Source organism: Anastrepha obliqua, chromosome 1, assembly GCF_027943255.1.
Source record: "Anastrepha obliqua isolate idAnaObli1 chromosome 1, idAnaObli1_1.0, whole genome shotgun sequence".
NCBI lineage: Eukaryota > Metazoa > Arthropoda > Insecta > Diptera > Tephritidae > Anastrepha > Anastrepha obliqua.
This window is the reverse complement of record NC_072892.1, coordinates 135,632,309-135,650,637: the sequence shown is the minus strand read 5'-3', so window position 1 is coordinate 135,650,637 and position 18,329 is coordinate 135,632,309. Positions and strand designations below refer to the sequence as shown.

The window sequence follows — 18,329 nt, the reverse complement described above, 5'->3', positions numbered from 1 at the left end:
CCCAATTAAAACGCCACGTTTGCATCGTCGTACCGACCAATAAGTCTGCTGACGACAATATCAAAAAAATTTGAGAAGCTACCCTTTGATCGCATAGAGCGCATTATAACAAAAATAAATTTAATTCCCCAACATCAGTTCGGATTTTGGCGAAACCATTCGACAATCTAAAAAGTGCACAGAGTCACTCAGAAAATTAATAAAGACTTCAACAATAAACAAGTATGCGTGACTGTATATTTCGACGTAGCTAAAGCCTTTGACAAAGTATGGCACCCTGGATTACTGCACAAACTTCAATCTTGATTGCCATATAACTACTTTCTAATGCTAAAAAGTTACATCCAAGATAGAAAATTGTATATTAAACTAGCAAACCTGGCCCTCTTCGCTGGGCACACTAAAATAGAATAGATATGGTTTAGAACAGAAAATAAATGATTTTCATATTATTTATTTCTTTATTCTTTATTCAAGCGCTTTGGCATAAACAATATTTTTTGTTTTTCTATTTGTTTTTGAGTAAATATAAAATATAAATTGAAAATCAGGAAAAAAGAAGATTGTTTTTAAATTTCAAATCAACGCATATGAATAACTAAGAAACAATCGTCTTTTTTCCTGATCATCCATGAATTTTTCGTTTCAATTTATATGTTTTATTAAGCATTGGAGCTTTTTTAACCATTATCCATTTATATTTTTCAAAAAAAAAAAACGAAAAAAATTTTTTTTTCCACGAACACATAATTTCATTCGGATTTCACATTAAATTCTCAAATTTCGTAAGAAATTATTCACTGTTCCAAAATCCACTCCAAAAAATTCACAAACAATTTTTACATGTTGCACTTACGTTTTTTCCTTATGGCATCCAAATCAGAAAGAAATATTGACACATTGTAACTCACACTGTCAATTTGACAGTTCAGTTCCGCCCCAAGCGTTAAAAAGTAAGCGACATTATGGCTGGTTCAAAAGAACGCTGTACCCGTTGCCAGTGCTCCGAATTACAACTAAACTTTACGAAACCCATTTTCAATACTTACTTAACAATGTGCGTAAGTGTGGTTTAATTCGGTGCAAAGACACGGCGGGTCCACATTTTGGCATATATTTCCAGACCCTAGTCATCAATAGGTATGAAAATTACCCGGTATTAAAGCACTTATCAACAGCTTTCATTTGATATCCATATTGTACAAACACATTCTAGGGTCCACGTTTTGGTCTCTATCTCGAGACCCTAGTCACGGAGCGGATGGAAATACTCTGAACTAAAGCATTCACCAACAGCTTCCATTTGATACCCATATTGTACATACACATCCGAAGGTTACCCGGGTCCACGTTTTGACCTATATCTCGAGACCCCAGTCACGGAGCGGCATGAAAAATACTCTGTACTAAAGCATTCACCAACAGCTTCAATTTGATATCCATATTGTACAAACACATTCTAGGGTCCACGTTTTGGTCTCTATCTCGAGACCCTAGTCACGGAGCGGCATGAAAAATACTCTGGACTAAAGCATTCACCAACAGCTTCCAATTGATACCCATATTGTACATACACATCCGAAGGTTACCCGGGTCCACGTTTTGACCTATATCTCGAGCCCTATTTCCAAAATAAAATATAATCCATGTTACTCGTGGATGATGTAGCTTTCGAATGGTGAAAGAATTTTTAAAATCGATCCAGTAGTTTTTGAGCCTATTCATTACAACCAAACAAACAAACAAACAAAGTTTTCCTCTTTATAATTATAATATTAGATATAACGACGCATGTTCATACATTGAACCTATGAACGCAGGAATTCCCCAAGGCAGTGTATTACGATCGACTCTGTAGCTTATCTACACCGCAGATTTACCGGAACCGTCTTCAGGAAATAGTATGATTACACGTTTGCAGATGATACTGTACTAATGGCATCTCATAGAGACCCGAAAATAGCACAAAAAATTTACAAAACGCCCTCAACAAAATACTAGACTGGTTCAAAAAATGGAATGTAGAAATTAATGGTGACAAAACAATTCAACAGAAAGGTAACCCTAGACTCAGTAAAGATTGGAAACTCTGACGCGAAAACTGATACGAAAGCTAAATACTTAGACATTACAATTGACTCAAAATTAAACTGGAAGAACCATTTAATAAAAAAAAATAAATGAAATTAAAAATCGTTTTCGACAACTGTACTGGCTGCTAGGACCTCAGTCAAAGCTGTCGTTGCAAAATAAAACTTTAATTTACAAAACGACAATTGCATTTGGAAGTATGGTATAGAAGTTTGGGGCACAGCTTCTAAATCCAATTTGACAATACTGCCACGTGCCCAGTCGACGATACTTAGGACTATAACAAATGCACCATGGTATATACCAAATGCTGACATTCACCGCGGCTTAAACATCGATAAAGTTGACGAAGCCATACAAACTGCGATCAGAAGGCACATAAGCAGACTTCAGACGCACACATATCCGACAGCTTCCTGCTGAAGAAAAATTCAAAAAGAAGAGACTTAAACGTAAAACACCAACTGATCTTTTGTAATATAATAATAAGAATTGTATTTATGTACTTATTTAAATTATCATAGTAAATACAGGTTGGCTGATGAAAGCCGCTACCAAAAAAAAATTGAATAACTTTTTTTCTTTTTAAGTTATCTGTTCCATTTTTGTTTTAATTTGCAGATTGATCTTTAAAATTTATTAAAATGGATAACTGGGACACGCAAACAAGAATTTGGATAGTCCGCCGCTATCACGCACTGGAGTCCGTAGTTTTGGTACAGAGAGAGTACAGGCGGATGTTTGGCGGCGATCCCCCGAGCAGATGGACCATAATGAGACTGGTGAATAATTTTACTGAGCAAGGAACAGTCGCAAGAAGGCCTTATCATCGAAACCCACCAGTTCGGACGGAGGAAACGATCGCTGCTGTAGCTGCAGCTATACAAAGCAATCCAAGGGTGTCAACAAGAAGCTTATCTGCTCAACTTGGTGTCAGCCGACAGTCTTTGCAAACAATAATGCACAAAGATTTAGACTTATTTCCCTACAAAATTCAAATGGTTAACAAACTGAATGCAGCAGATTTGCTGATTCGCTTGGAATTTTGCCAGAAGATCCTGCAAATGGTGGAAGAAGACCAAAACATGTTAAACTGCCTTTTCATGTCTGATGAGGCCCATTTCGATTTAAACGGCAATGTGAACAAACAAAATTGTCGAATATGGAGTACTTCTAACCCACTGATACTCCGCGAGACGGAATTGCATCCTCTTCGCGTGACAGTGTGGTGTGCGGTTTCTTCACGCTGTATTGTCGGGCTTTATTTTTTTGAAGAAAATGGTCACACCGTTACGGTTACTGGAGACCGTTATTTGAAAATGCTGAAAGAATTTTTCTATCCAGAACTACGCCGAAAGAGAATTCCTTTCAACTCTGTGTGGTTTCAACAAGATGGGGCAACGTCTCACATAGCCCAGACTGTTATGACAGAGTTGCGACGAAAATTTCCCAATAAACTGATTTCAAGAAACTCCGAATTTCGTTGGCCCCCCAGGTCGCCTGACCTTACTGCACCTGACTTTTTCTTGTGGGGTTTATGTAAACAAGAAGTTTATAAAACAAAGCCAACAAATTTGGATGAACTAAAACAATCCATTCGGGCAACAATTGCGGCTATTCCTGTCGCAACTCTCAAAGCAGCAATGAACAACTTTTTACTAAGATGCCGCACTTGTGTCAACGAGCATGGGGGGCATTTAAATTCAATTATTTTTAAAACTAGTTAAGCTACATTTAATAAAATTTAATGACCATCAACTTGAAAAAAAAAATAAATGAATTCCATACACTAAAAAAAAAGTTATTTGAGTTTCTTAATGTAGCAAAATTCATCAGCCACCCTGTATTATACAACTGAATTATATATTCCTAAATGATCCTGAAGAGCAATGGCCTTACCGTATGACTTGTATATCCAAATATCTTTAAAACAAATTTCTTATTGTTAATATAGACAGGTGTAATATTTTTTGGAAGCAATAAAAAAAGCCGCCGTAGCCGAATGGGTTAGTGCGCGGCTACCATTCGGAATTCACAGAGAGAACCTTGGTTCGAGTCTCGGTGAAAATACCAAAATTAAGAAAAACCATTTTTCTAATAGCGGTCGCCCCTCGGCAAGCAATGGCAAACCTCCGAGTGTATTTCTGCCATGAAAAAGCTCTTCATAAAAATATCTGCCGTTCGGAGTCGGCTTGAAACTGTAGGTCTCTCCATTTGTGGAACAACATCTAGACGCACACCACGAATAGGAGGAGGAGCTCGGTGAAACACCCAAAAAAAGTTGTACGCGCCAATTACATACACATAATAAAAAAACAGCAAAAAAAAAAAATTGTTAAAAAAAATTGAAATATATAAAAAAAATCCTTCGATTAGACACGAGTTTTTCATGTTTTTCAAAAGCAGTATAAATTTTATTGAAATCTACCAAACGTTTTTAAGTTACAGTGATCACCAGTTAAAAAAACATAGTTTTGAGAAAAACACATTTAAAGTTTTGCTATCGATTTATGTAGCGCCCGAGCGCCTTTTGTTATTTGTTGAATAACTCGAAAAATATTTGGCGGATTCAATTCATATTTTCACACAATATTTTTAAGATAGTATACTTTAAGAAAATGTAAAAAAAATGTAATGTTTTGAAAATTCTAACTACCCCTAACAAAGCAATGATATGAAAAGTGGTATGCGGACTCCGCTCCATCAGAAACAACAATAAAACGATGGTTTACTGACTTCAAACATGTTCGTAGAGACACCGATGATGCACAACGCAGTAGACGTCCAAATGACGCGGTAACAACAGCAAATATAAAAAAATCCACAAAATCGTTTTAATTGATCGAAAAGTGAAGTTGCGTAAATTAGCTGACATCGTAAATATATCAAAAGAACGTCTTGGCTTTATATTGCACGAGAAAGCTCTGTTCAAAGTGGGTGCTGCGTTTGCTCACTGTTCTGTTTCATCAAGATAACGAACCGTGTCACCAGTCAATCAAATGGCAAAACTACATGAATTTTAACTTCGAATTGCTTCCACATCTACCGTACTCGCCAGATTTGGCTCCCAGCGACGTTGTTCTTGTTGGAAACTACGTTGATGAATAAAGCTAATTTTGTAACATAAAGTACTGAGTAGTCCATACTGATCGCAGCATACCATAGTATTTTCCTATTGCCCTATAAATGTGCTTATTCCAAGTCAAATTTCTATTAAAAGTTATTCCTAGGTTCATGGCAGTGTCCACAAATTTTATAACAGAATTAATTATTCAGTTTCATTTCATTGCAGTCGTCAAGTTTCAATGTATTTTTGTAAATAAAGATGCACTGTGATTTGTTTGTACTTAAGAGCAACCCATTATCGCAGGCGCACCTGTTAACGTTTTCTAAGTCAGTGTTGAGGTTATTAATACATTTATTGATGGCCACAAAAGGACAACTAACATACAACTGAGCATCATTGTCATAAACCTGAATATCAAAATATTTTAGTACGTTTGGAAGATCATTGACGTGTAATACAAACAAAAGCGGGCCAAGAATCGAACCTTGGGAAAATAGGTGGATAGGCTGTGACCGGCACATATGTACAGCTTGCGTACTAAGGTATGATTTTATTGAACTCAATGCTAGCGCTGAGAAGTATAATATTTTTTTTAAGTTTATAGTCAAGTAATTCGTGATCAACATTATCGAAAGCTTTCGAATGGTCCAGAAGCGTTAAAAAGGCAATGAGGTTGTTGTCAATGTAAAATTTTTCAAATTGCAACTTCTATAAAAACGTCATATGCTACGATTTAATGTACATTTTTTAATTTTTTGTTAAGAAATCTCCGAAAGAGGTTTTGTAAATCGCACAGATTTCAAAAAATCGTACTATTTGCGAGTCGAGAAGAATTTAAAATATTTACAATATAATTTTGTTTATGTATATATTTGACCTCGAAGGTAGACTTCGCAAGAAATACTTAGACGGTTGCAATAAATATAGTAAAAAAGCTAAATGGATATATTTACATACATAATTTTTTTATTCAGCTCTGCCGTTTTGTTTAATTATTTATCTCATATCATCAAAAAATTGTTGTTATACAAGTGGCACAAAATTAATCACCCTATCGGAAGATTTATAATTTTGGCAAATGCCGTCGTACGTCAATCATATCGTATTTGAGACTTGTGGATTATACAGCTACAGTATACAAACTGGATAAAAAACCAAAGCGAATGGGTCTGTTTTTGAACGACGACAAAACGAAGTATCCTTTCCACTTCGTACAATTTTCTATTTGTTGTTGGCTTTCGCAATGTCATCCAGCCTTGTTGATATAATTTCGAGACAAGTGGCCTGTGGGGTCATGCACGTCTGGAGATAGTCCGAAGCTCGCGATTATTTAGTTGTTTCTGTCTACCGTCAACTATAATACAAAACTACGATTAGCCTTTTTCGTCCCCCAATTTTCTTATTTTGAAAAGGTGTACGTTAATCTAACCTGTGAATCTATGAATAAACTGAATCTAGCTTTAAATAATGCTGTTGGTTTTATTTAGAGTGCACGCGCCAATATATATACATATATGTACACTTTTTGGGTGTTTGGCCGAGCTTCTCCTCCTATTTGTGGCGTGCGTCTTGATGTTGTTCCACAAATGGAAGGGCCTACCGTTTTAAGCCGACTCCGAACGGCAGATTTTTTTTATGAAGAGCTTTTTCATGGCAGAAATAAACTCGACTGCCATTGGCTGTAGAGGGTTGACCGCTATTTGAAAAAAACTTTTTCTTCACTTTGGTGTTTCACCGAGATTCGAACCTACGTTCTCTCTGAATTCCGAATGGTAGTCACGCACCAGCCATTCAGCTACGGCGCGCAATTATATATATATATATATATACATATATATATATGGGTTATTCAATAGGTGCGCTTCTACTTTTTTCCGATAGGGAGGGCGAACGACGCAATATTTTTTATTTTTCGCTTGTCATTTGTAAACTTCATTAGTATACATTTCATCATGGAACGCTACACACTTGAGCAACGATTGCAAATCGTGCAAATTTTTAATGAAAATAATCGTTCTGTTGCTGCTACTTTAAGAGCATTACGGCCATTTTACGGTCCATTTAACAAGCCGTCCCGTTTTGGGGTTATGTGAAGTCATTGGTCTACAGTAACAAGCCGACGACGATTTGTGAGCTCAGAGCCAACATTGAACGCGAAATTGCTGGAATTTCGGCCGATTTATGCAAAAGAGTGGTCGAAAATTGGGTTCAACGATTGGACTTCGTAAAACGTGCACGCGGTGGTCATGCAAAAGAAATCGAATTTCATACTTAAATGTACATATATGTTCAAACTCGATAATAAAAAAAAAATTAGTTAAAAAAGTCAAACCGTTTGTGTTTTATTCAAAAGTTGAAGCGCTCTTACTGAAAAACCCTTATATATTATGTATATATGTTTACCAAAAATATTCTTAGATTTAGCTTTGAGAATGGTCTCCATGCGCTGGTACACAAATATATCAGAATACATGGGTGCTGGTTTCTTTGGTCTAAATATGAGGACGTCACACCGACGGGCAACTATACGAACATCTTTCTGGCAGAGATACGCCATGAGTTCAATACAATCCAATACCCTCCTAGATTTCATAAGAGCATTGGGTTTGGATTATTTAGCGTCCGTAGTGTGCCAGAGAAATGAATGTGAAATAAATAAATAAAAATAAAAGTGAAAATGTTGGGAAATCAAATTTGAAAGTTTTTTCTTCTCTTCCTTGATTAGCGCGATAACCGCTTAAGCGATTTACGCCGAGTTTACAAAACGGTCCAGTTGTTCCTTTCTGGTGCTAACCGGTGCTAGTAGGACGCAGCAAGTAAAGCTAAGCCCATCGCGAGCTGGGCTTTCCAACTCAAAGGAGGCCGCCCATCACTTCCTCTGCTGCTACCAGCTGGTACCGCATCGAATACTTTCAGATCTGGAGCGTTTGTAGCCATTCGGACGATATGACCTAGCCAGTGAAACAGCCGTATCTTTATTCGCTGCACTATGCCTATGAAAGTTTATTGCTCCATGAAAATTAGAAGGTTTGTTTCCTCATATAAAAAGTTATTTGTGGTTAGTGGTAGTCAGGATTTTCAAAAAATTGCATTTTTTTTCATTTTCTTAAAGTATAATATCTTAAAAATAAAGTGTAAAAATTTGAAGTGAATCCGACAAATACTTTTCGAGTTATTCAATAATTAACAACGGGCGCTCGGGCGCTCGGGCGCTCCAGAGCGTTCGACTTGTGATGATCACCGCATGGAACTTCTACAGAAACGGGCTCCGCACAAACAGCGCTAACTTTTAGAACTATTTTTTGTTTTTTTTTTTTGAAATTTTGCTCAAGTCAAGTCAAAATATGATGTATTAATGCCATGTTTTTATTTTTGTAAAATAAAGCAATTGGCTAGAAAAAAAAATTATTGAAAATCATATCATATTTTCGTGCGTCTGACTACCCCTAGCCCCTTATGGGTTTTGGTATAACATAAAACATGCAAAGATTAATCCAGTCAACCCATTAACTCAAAATTGCTTCTGACGATATGTGAATATGAATATAACGAATTATTTGTTCCTCACCTTTATCTTTGGATTTCGAAGTTTCACTATATTTCTAAGCCTTTCTTTATTTGTTTCTATAACACAATTGAAATTCGCCTTATTACATATTTTAAGAGCTAAAAAATTGAAGAATTTATATATATGTACTCACCAATATTATTATTTTTAGTCCTTTCCCTGCCAAGTTGATTCTTTAAAGCCGCAGGCATGCAAAATGCTTAGGAAACCCGGGAGCGAGGGAGATATTAACATTTTCTCCCATAGTCAAGCCGCGATCAAAGCTCTCACTACCCCATGGCGCAGAACGAAACTAGTAAACTCCTGTAAAGAGGAGATCAAATCTCTTGGGTGTGCAGGTAACATTTCTATGTTCTGTGTTCCAGGACATAGAAACGTAGAGGGAAATGAAATTGCTGATGACCTTGCCAGGAAGGGAACTGAATTGGCCGCAGAGACCTCCTACCCGGGCATCAACATCCCCCTGATAGTTGTTAAAGGATAACTGCACATTTTTAAGCACAGAAAAGATGGAACTCCATTTCTTCATGTGTTAGTTCGAAAACCCTTTGGCCCCAGAAAGTCCTTTGGACTCCTCGCCATTCAATTTCCGAACTCGTAGCTGTGTTTACCGGTCACTGAACCATCGACGTACCCGCGGAAAAACTAGGGTTACCATTTAACCCCCATTGCAGAAGCGGTCCCCACAGAAAGAAACTGTCGAGCACTTTCTCTGTAAATGACCGGGTTTGGCAGCTAGACGATTAAGGTCACTGGATGCTCCTTTTTTCAACAGCCTGGTGCAGTGCGCCAACCTAAATCCCATCAATATTCTCCATTATATCAACAGCTCTGCCTGGCTGTAGATATCTGCCTGTTAGAGGTCTCAGAATGGTATTAAAACGGCCAGTTAGTGCTACTTGAGGAGTGCCAGACTGGCACCTCAACCATTTCACCTACCTACCTTACATACCCAACAAATAAATGTCCAAAGGTGTGATATCAAACGATTTTGTTGGCCAATCCACTGGTCCGAGACGAGAGACGCAGTAAATCCATTGTTTCATGGGTTGTATGGCAATCACGGGCTTCAATTTCCGGTATCACGGCATCAAAAAGTCGTTTACCATGGCGAGATAGCGTCCGCTGTTCACTATTACATTGAGCCATTGACGTCTTTGAAGAAATATGTGGCACATAGGCCACACCAAACGGTTGTTTTCAATGGATATAATGGCTGTTAGTTGGCTCTTGAATGGCTTCGAGCTGTATTCAGCCAAAATACGGTAATATTGGTTATTGACGTAGAAATTAAGCCAAGATTGGGCCTCATCGCTGAACAACATAAATTGGCCTGAGCACGCGATGAATACTTTTCACAGAGCATTGATTTTCGTAACACAGTTGCACGATTTATAAACGTTGTTGAGGCGTAAGTCTTTCCATGATGAAATGTCAATGAATATTGAAAAAAAGTGCATTTAGAGTGACAGTAGTCACGCGTGATCTGTCAGAAAATCCCTATTGGAAATAGTACCTCCTATCTGATCACCCTTTATATTATACAGCCGTTGGAAAATAATTAAGAACGATGTGTTGTGAGCGCATCTTTTATTGAGTACGGACCCGTAATGGTACTTTTTGCGCTTGAATATATTTGCTTGGATCACATTCATTGAAATGCGTTCATTTATGGTACGTATTTCTCTTAAAGAATTCGCAATGATTTTTTGCATTTTAGTAGGCACACTGATATTTTTGTGAGAAATATACTTAAGAACGATTCGGTCTTCGACCAAAATTTTGTGAATTGTTTTCTATTTTATATTGCAACTGGTAAGTAAGTAAGAAACAAAGTATCCGGAGTATTCCTACAGCACTTTACTTTAGTTGGAACGATTCAATAATATCGAAAGGGAAAAATTGCACCCCAGCTCTTTGAAAAACAATCAAAGAGTACAACACAATTAAACGTTTTAAAAACGATGGTTTTTAATGCTTTGAAATATCAGTGGCCTTATATTTATTCATTCGGAAAGAAAAAAAATTAAATCAACCAAAACAGAAAAAAGCTGTTCTATCCTTTGTGTGTGTTTCATGCCCGAGGTTTCGAATCGGTACACTGCCGAATAGTAGTCACGCACTAACCCATTCGGCTACGGCAGCCGAGTAGATGAACATCGTATTCAATTACAGAACAAAAACTATAAAAATATGGCAACGCGTGAATAAGATTAACTTAGTTAAAGCTTTTTAATAAATTTCGCAAGTGATATTTTTTTCTTCATTTCTGAAAGTGTTGTCCATTCATAGATTTTTTATTTCTTACAGGCTAACAGAATATTAATCTATGTCTGGTTTAAAAGTTTTATTTTTGAACTATACTAACATAACTAAATAAACAATTAAATAAATGTTGTTTATATTGTATATGTATGTATGTATGTTTATACCCAATTTCTCTTGTTTGTATTTGGTTAATTTTTTTTTAAATCGTCTTTTAACACAGATATTAAAACATTCTACGGCAAAGTATATATTTTATATTTACTTAATTTTTAATTTTTACAACTAATGATGTGATTATAACGCAATTAAGCATTGAACCAATGAAAAAAATAAATTATACAAAATAGGTGCACTAAAGAAGACATTCCGTAGAGCTCCTTGCACTCAATTACGTAAAACTTAAATTGTGTTATTGTATTAACCTTTATATAATATGTTTCTTTAAGTTTTATTTTAATAATATTAATGTCTTTTTAGGCTGACATAAAATCTGTTATAAAGATTTTAGCATTTAAAATTGTAACTATAATAAATAATTTTATGCACTAGTATTTTACAATTATTATTACTAAATGTAAGTGTAATTAATATGTGAAGTAAATCAGTAAGTATGCCTTAGTACAGTGTTTTTTTTTTTGTTTTTGTATTATAATTATGTATATTGTATAAAGGCATTCATAATGTTACTCCTTTCTTGGCCCCCGATCTACCATACCGTATATGGTTGTCTTCGACTGACTTAGATTTTCGAATGTAGGCCAAAGTGTACACATGTATCCATGTATGTATGTAAGTAAGTATGTATAAAGGAAATACTTTTACAAGTTTCGCTGTTAATTGCCACACTGAATGTTTTTTCGCATTTATTATGTACAACTGTCCGGATGTTGGCTTTGTTTTCTTTTAGATTTTGGCTCTTTAGAGTGTTCGATAGATGGCCGCCGGGGATTGCCTAATGTTACAAGAGCACTGGCTACGGCTAAGCCTGCAGACTGTCCAGCAGGTGCATACTGTAGACCACCTAAAACATTGGAAATACATAGATGTATTGTACATTTCATGTATCTATCAACTTATAAAAATACAAACCTGTTGGTAAACGAACTAAAAGCGATAATACAGCTGCTCGATTACCACTACAAGGCTCCAGTGCTATGGGGCTGGGACAATCCTAAATTAATTTTGAATAAAATATTAGCTTAACTGCATATCAATATTAGCTTGGGGGGGAAAGAAATCCATTATTTTCTCGGTAGATGGCTGCAGTGAACGATATCTCGTAAAGTATCGATCAAACAATGGAAAGTTGGTGCTCGTTGTCAAGGTGCTGCAATAATTTTTCTGTTTTGTGTTTGTTCCATTCAGTTGCGAGATACAGGGTGCTAACAATGGAAGTCAACAAAGAGAAAATTCGGTATATTTTACAGTTTTTCTTTGATAAACGCAAGCCAGAGTTCTGACTTTGGGAATGTGGTTATAGTGCCGATGCTGCAACGTCCAATTACGTGCAATTTTAGTTTCGTCGATTCCGTTCAGACATTTTTGATGCTAAAGAAAATGTCGAAAATGTTGCTAAAATTACAGAGATAATCGAAGTTGATCGGCATATTAGTAATCGTAGCGTCGCACAGTGCGGCCAATTCCCGAAAAGCTGGGCAAAACTCAAAAAATTAAGTAATTGATTCAAAATTTCTTACTCGGGGGTTGTCGGGGTCGCTGATTACGAATTTGGTCTTAAAATTTTGAAAATCCACCCCCTTCCACCCCTATTGGCCACCCCCTCACTTGAAATAGCGTATATTCAAGAACATAATCAAGATGCATGTAAATTTCTATGTTTTCGGGGTCGCAGGGTAGCAAGTGGTAGCAGCTGAATCTTGTTTTATTCAGTAACCATTACTTTTTTGAGTAACCTTTAATAGGTTTCAAAGCAGCATATGACGGCGTTGTATTACTATACAGTTTGAAAACTCAAATTTTATAAAAAAAATTGCCAAAAATGTATCTACGTATTGCTGCAGCTAAAAATTTTGTGTCGAGGTATTGATATGTACTAAAGATTTCTCGTATTTTACTAACCTTCCGAAGATGATTCCATTTGGTTTTGTTCAATTTACTCCATTACAAAATCTTTCAAATGTGTACAACTTTCACTATTCATCGACAGTAATACGATGCTCAAACGAAGGCCACGTTGCGACTGAAAATACAGAGGATACTTAGGGTACAGGACGTTGCTATGAACGGTTTTCACTACTCAAGGCATTACTGTAGCCAACCCAAAGACAAAAAAACTCTATCTAGAAACTTTTTTTTCGACTTTTGGGCAGCTTTTTGGGAATCGGCCGCACTGTGCGTCGCCCAGGAGCTAAAGACCGACCATAAAACAGTTTTAAACTATTTGCGCAAATATTTTACGTAAAAATAATGGATTTCTCTTTGCCCCAAACTAAAGTAGATTCACTAAAAATGTGCAAGCAGACATACCTTTTTACGCTTTTTAGTAAGATGTGTTACGCCCTCCATAGTATGCGTTAAATCAATATTATCTCTATTTTCGATTTCCACTACAACCTACGCAAATATTAATATTCACATAAATCAATATAATTCGCTTTTATGCTTTCTTGTAAACATGTACACATACCTGGGAAAATGGACGGCTAGCCATTTGTTCCATTTCGACAAATAATCGCTGCCTTCTTCGGAACATATCGTATTTTTGTTTTATTTTCCATAAAACAGCTGCCATAAGAAGGAGCAATAAGAAGCATGTGGAGAATGTTATAAAAAATTGCTGCAAATTAAGCTTTGGATACTGCGAAAAGGCGATCTGTATCCAAATTGGTGGCCGGAAATCACGAACGAATACGTAGAATGTTGTTATGGAACTGTTGTCTTCCAGCGAATGCCCAAAGGAATACTCCGTTTTGGGAAATCGTTGCCTGAACGTGGAACAATTAATGCCCATAAACAAGAGCTTTTCTGGAAAACCAGCACGCTTAACTGAAATATCCATTTTGGCAGGTACACTACATGTTATTGTGAAATCAGCATCGATCTCGGGTTTTTGTGGCGAATTTCGAAAGTTTATTCTCGTAAAATGTCTATCTTCCTTCTTGGATAGATTGAAAGTAAACTGGTAGTCTATTGTGAGCTCGTAATAGCATGATGATTTGATAGGATCGCCGTTGTAATGATTTTGGGTGTCGCATTTTTCACAGTGGTCGCCAACTATGCCCTTGGTATTGCAAAAGCATTTTCCCGTATCTGGCTGGCAATTTTCACCTTTCCCATTGCATTCACACTTCTGGCAACTCCCACCATTAATTGGATTTCCCCAATAGCCTTTGTTACATTTCTCACAATGTTGACCAGTTGTGAGATTCGAACACGGTTGTTCGCAGTTAATGTAGTCGGGGCAGTGAGAGTGGCCATTACAATTGCAGCGCGGACATGATGTAAAATACCAGTGTTTTAGTTGGCATTCACTGGAATCGTATGGTGACAACGCACCGCCCGCAATGCATTTGCCTAACCCGGTATTGGATCCATCATCGCACCAACCACAAGCCGGATCATCCAAGCATTGTGCACAACTATTATAGAAACCACATTGCGCACTGGACTGCGCGGCAGTTGAACGACCAACACCAGTATTTGTAGGCGATGAGCGGCACTTTGCAGAATGAGTGGTCCATTCACGGCATTGTCCGTAGGGAAAGCTGGGAGTGTATGCATTGCGATCCACACATCTTTGCTCATTCTGACACCAAATGCAGTCATCTTCTGTGCAGTTGTTGCAAGTTGTCAACGTAGCGCATGGCTGCGGACAAATAATATCTTCGCGGGTGCGATTTAAATGTACACTATTTGACAAGTACGGCCTACAGCGATTGTGTTCGGCATCCCAACTACATGCCACATTTGCTGAGCAGGCGTGACAGCTGTGCAACTGCTCACAAACTGTAATAATCATAAATTCTTCGGTTTTCGGACAATTTTCTAAACGTTTAATATTTGCCATTGGAGCGGCTGCCGGCACAAATTGTTGATGCTGTTGTTGATGTTTGTTATTAGCTTCATAAAATAACGTAGTTATTGACGTAGTCTCACGACAACGCTCTCTTGTACAAACTCCATTGCCACAATAAGTACAGCCATATGAATTCGAAACACAAGATTGGCAATTACTAAGTTCCTGGCAACGTAGCACATCATTTAGTAACTCTGAAGTCATTGTGATGCGACTTTTCGATGGACAAACCACATAATCGTATTGCTCCCGGCCGAAAATTGCTGAGCGTTGCACTTGAGTTACCGGTATGCAGCGCATTTTTTGCACGTCCCAAATACATTTGACGCCAGGCAGACCATTTGTACATTTCTCTTGTTTCGTATAGAAACTGCAGTAACCAGGAGTAAATCGCAGCATATCATTCAACAATTGACCGTTAAAGCCGCCATATATATAAAGTGCGTCCTCGAAAACCACAGCACTGTGTCCAAACCTTCAATAAGAAATTAAAACACAAGCTTCAGTTCGGAAATATAATATTTAAAAGGCTAATAAAAAAACTTAAACTCAACAAGGAAAATGTTGACAGATTTAAATCGAGCTTATTTTGAAATTTATTAAGGGGGGAAGCTGGTCTAGAATTTTGAAAAAATCGAAAAATTTTTTTTTGTCTTAAAAGGTGCTTTAGGGTCTTAGAAATAATATACCAAATGAGGGATGCCAGCAAAAATGTCTAAATGCCCAAATTTTTCATTCGATGGCAGTGCCTCGCAGGTATGCCCCGAACGCTATTTACAACTTTAAACGCGTTTTTCTCGAAATCACTTTTTTTAAACTGGCCGAAGACATAACTCGAACAAATCTTTACCGATTCTTACGAAATTTTGACAATACATTCGAAATACCTTTCTCCGGAGACGTACGTAGGATTTTTTATTTATATTACATAGTTTTTTTTTTAATCAACAATTTTATGTCGTTCTTTATAGTGAAAATTGTAACTTTTTGTTCAAACGTGCACCATTTCGCGAAAAAACAAAATATCGAAAAAATCCTACGTACGTCTCTTTCTGTTGTTATATAGAAACTAAAAAAATTTTATTTTTTGATCCAGGACAAAAATTAAGGAGTTTACGTCTTCGGCAATGGACCCACTAGAAAAAAAGGCGCCTTAGGAGAACTGCTGGACAGCGGCCATTTTGAAATTAATTCAGACGAAAAATTTTGTATTTGTACCATGAAAGCTATATTATTAAACCTATTTCACAGATTTTCGATTGATTCCTTTGTTGAGTCAAAATAAATTCATAAAATATGCCCATTTTCTGCGCTCTAGACCAGCTTCCCCCCTTAAGCAAGTCTCTTTTTCAGCAAATGAACAGTTTTCTGACGCCTTGTTGTTTTTGTTGCTGTGGCAGAATAGCCGGTCGAATATTAATCAGAGTCGTTCCGGTAGCGTAGAACCGGTAGCTGAAATGGTTGAAGTGCCAGTCTGGAACTACTCCAGTAGCACTAAAGCGCCATTTTGATAGCGTAGAACCGACTGCCGTAGGAACATCTTCTGACGCGTATAGCTCAGTGTTCAATTAATTTTCGTTGCAAATAGTCGATAATTATGGAGGGAAAATCAAAGTTCAAGTTCACGTAAACTTAAATACCACAGGAATGAATCTTCCTGCAAATCGAATCAATGACATTTCATTATTTGGCACAGTATTTATATGTCGGGTATTAAGAACTAGCCGGCCGCCGCCGTAGCCGATTGGGTTGGTGCGTGACTACCATTCGGAATTCACAGAGAGAACGTAGGTTCGAAAAACATTTTTCTAATAGCGGTCGCCCCCGGCAGGCAATGGCAAACCTCCGAGTGTATTTCTGCCTTGAAAAAGCTCATCATAAAAAATATCTGCCGTTCGGAATCGGCTTAAAACTGTAGGTCCCTCCATTTGTGGAACAACATCACGACGCACACCACTAATAGGAGAAGGAGCTCGGCCAAACACCCAAAAAGGGTGTACGCGCCAATTATATATATATATATATATTAAGAACTAGCCGAATGGCTTAGACTTAGGGAATGGGCATTTGGGAATGCGTAGGTTTGAATCTCCGTGCATGAAACATCAATGATAAAAAAAAAAGGCAGGTAATGGGATTGGCAAATCTCTGGGTGTATTTCTGCCATGAAAAAGCTCCTCATAAAAATATCTGCCACTCGGAGTCGGCTTAAATTCCTGTTCCAAAAAAAACATTACAATAGCTTCGTTTTGTATTTACCTGGCCAAATCTATTTGTAAATGTTGCGGCATTTCCTGCACATGCCATGAGTCACAATACACATCGTACACTAATAAATCTTGACTATAACACTTCGCTCCGTAACTCTGCGAAGTATCATTATGAGTGTTGCCTCCAAAAACCATCATTAGTCCATGATTTATGAAGTTGGCCGTATGCAGTAATCGGGCACTTGGCGCTGCAGATAATAGTGTCCATGTTCTAGTGGAAGGTTCGTAGGCGTACAATTTCGAACTGAGCACCTGACTTGATTCACTCTCCGAGATAATGCCGCCATAAACGTATACCTTTTCAGTCAAATAATCAAATGCTGCGCTATGACCAAAACCACCTTTCACCACATAACCATACGTCTCAACAATCTTCCATTCGCGTGTACCGAAATTAAATTCTTGTACCGTATTCAGGTAACCATATTGTGGTGAATGTCCAAAAATTGCAATCATATACTGGTAATTATTTTTTTCACCATAACCGGGTACCAAGGTCGCCGTATGACCTGCTACGCGTAACGGACCGCACATAGCATACGCCGTTAAGGCCGTTGCATTACATGAGTCGCTCTTAACTGTTATGTTTTCCCAAGTTTTGGCAGATACATCAAATGCCCACAGCTCATTTGAAATACCGCGTCCTTCGATTACACCGCCGTACATGAAAATTTTGTCGCCATACATAACTGTAGAAGCTCCATACCGCTTCTCAGGTATACTACTTCCGCTATCAATATGCAAAGTTTCCCATACATTGCCATTGAAATCATACGTGGTCATAAGTTCCCCACGACCATATGATTCCCCGCCTATTATATGTAGCGTATCACGCCATACTGCAGCACCATGCGATGCGGTTCCTGGTGGAGGTGGTGACTGTGTCGGATATATAGTGGACCAAACCCCCAGAGCTATCAGCTGGCCGCAATCATTGCCACCAAAACCGTCATTACATACACATCTAAAGATGTTGGAAAATAAATTAAACATATATTAGAAAATTTGGCGTATAAGATGTCATTACAA

The 18,329-nt window shown here is 37.5% G+C and overlaps 1 protein-coding gene across 1 annotated transcript in view; it reads right to left on the bottom strand.

Moving 5' to 3' along the window:
- Positions 1-10,955: 10,955 nt before the first annotated feature.
- Positions 10,956-18,329, bottom strand: part of LOC129236243 (attractin-like protein 1) — an 11,379-nt gene continuing 4,005 nt past the window's right edge. The window contains exons 5-9 of the mRNA XM_054870503.1: positions 17,290-18,264; positions 13,642-15,505; positions 13,482-13,568; positions 12,084-12,165; positions 10,956-12,015 (exon numbers count right to left, since the gene is read on the bottom strand). Of these exons, the coding sequence (XP_054726478.1) occupies positions 11,861-12,015; positions 12,084-12,165; positions 13,482-13,568; positions 13,642-15,505; positions 17,290-18,264 (3,163 nt within the window). The 3' untranslated portion in view covers positions 10,956-11,860. The remainder of the gene's footprint in view (positions 12,016-12,083; positions 12,166-13,481; positions 13,569-13,641; positions 15,506-17,289; positions 18,265-18,329) is intronic.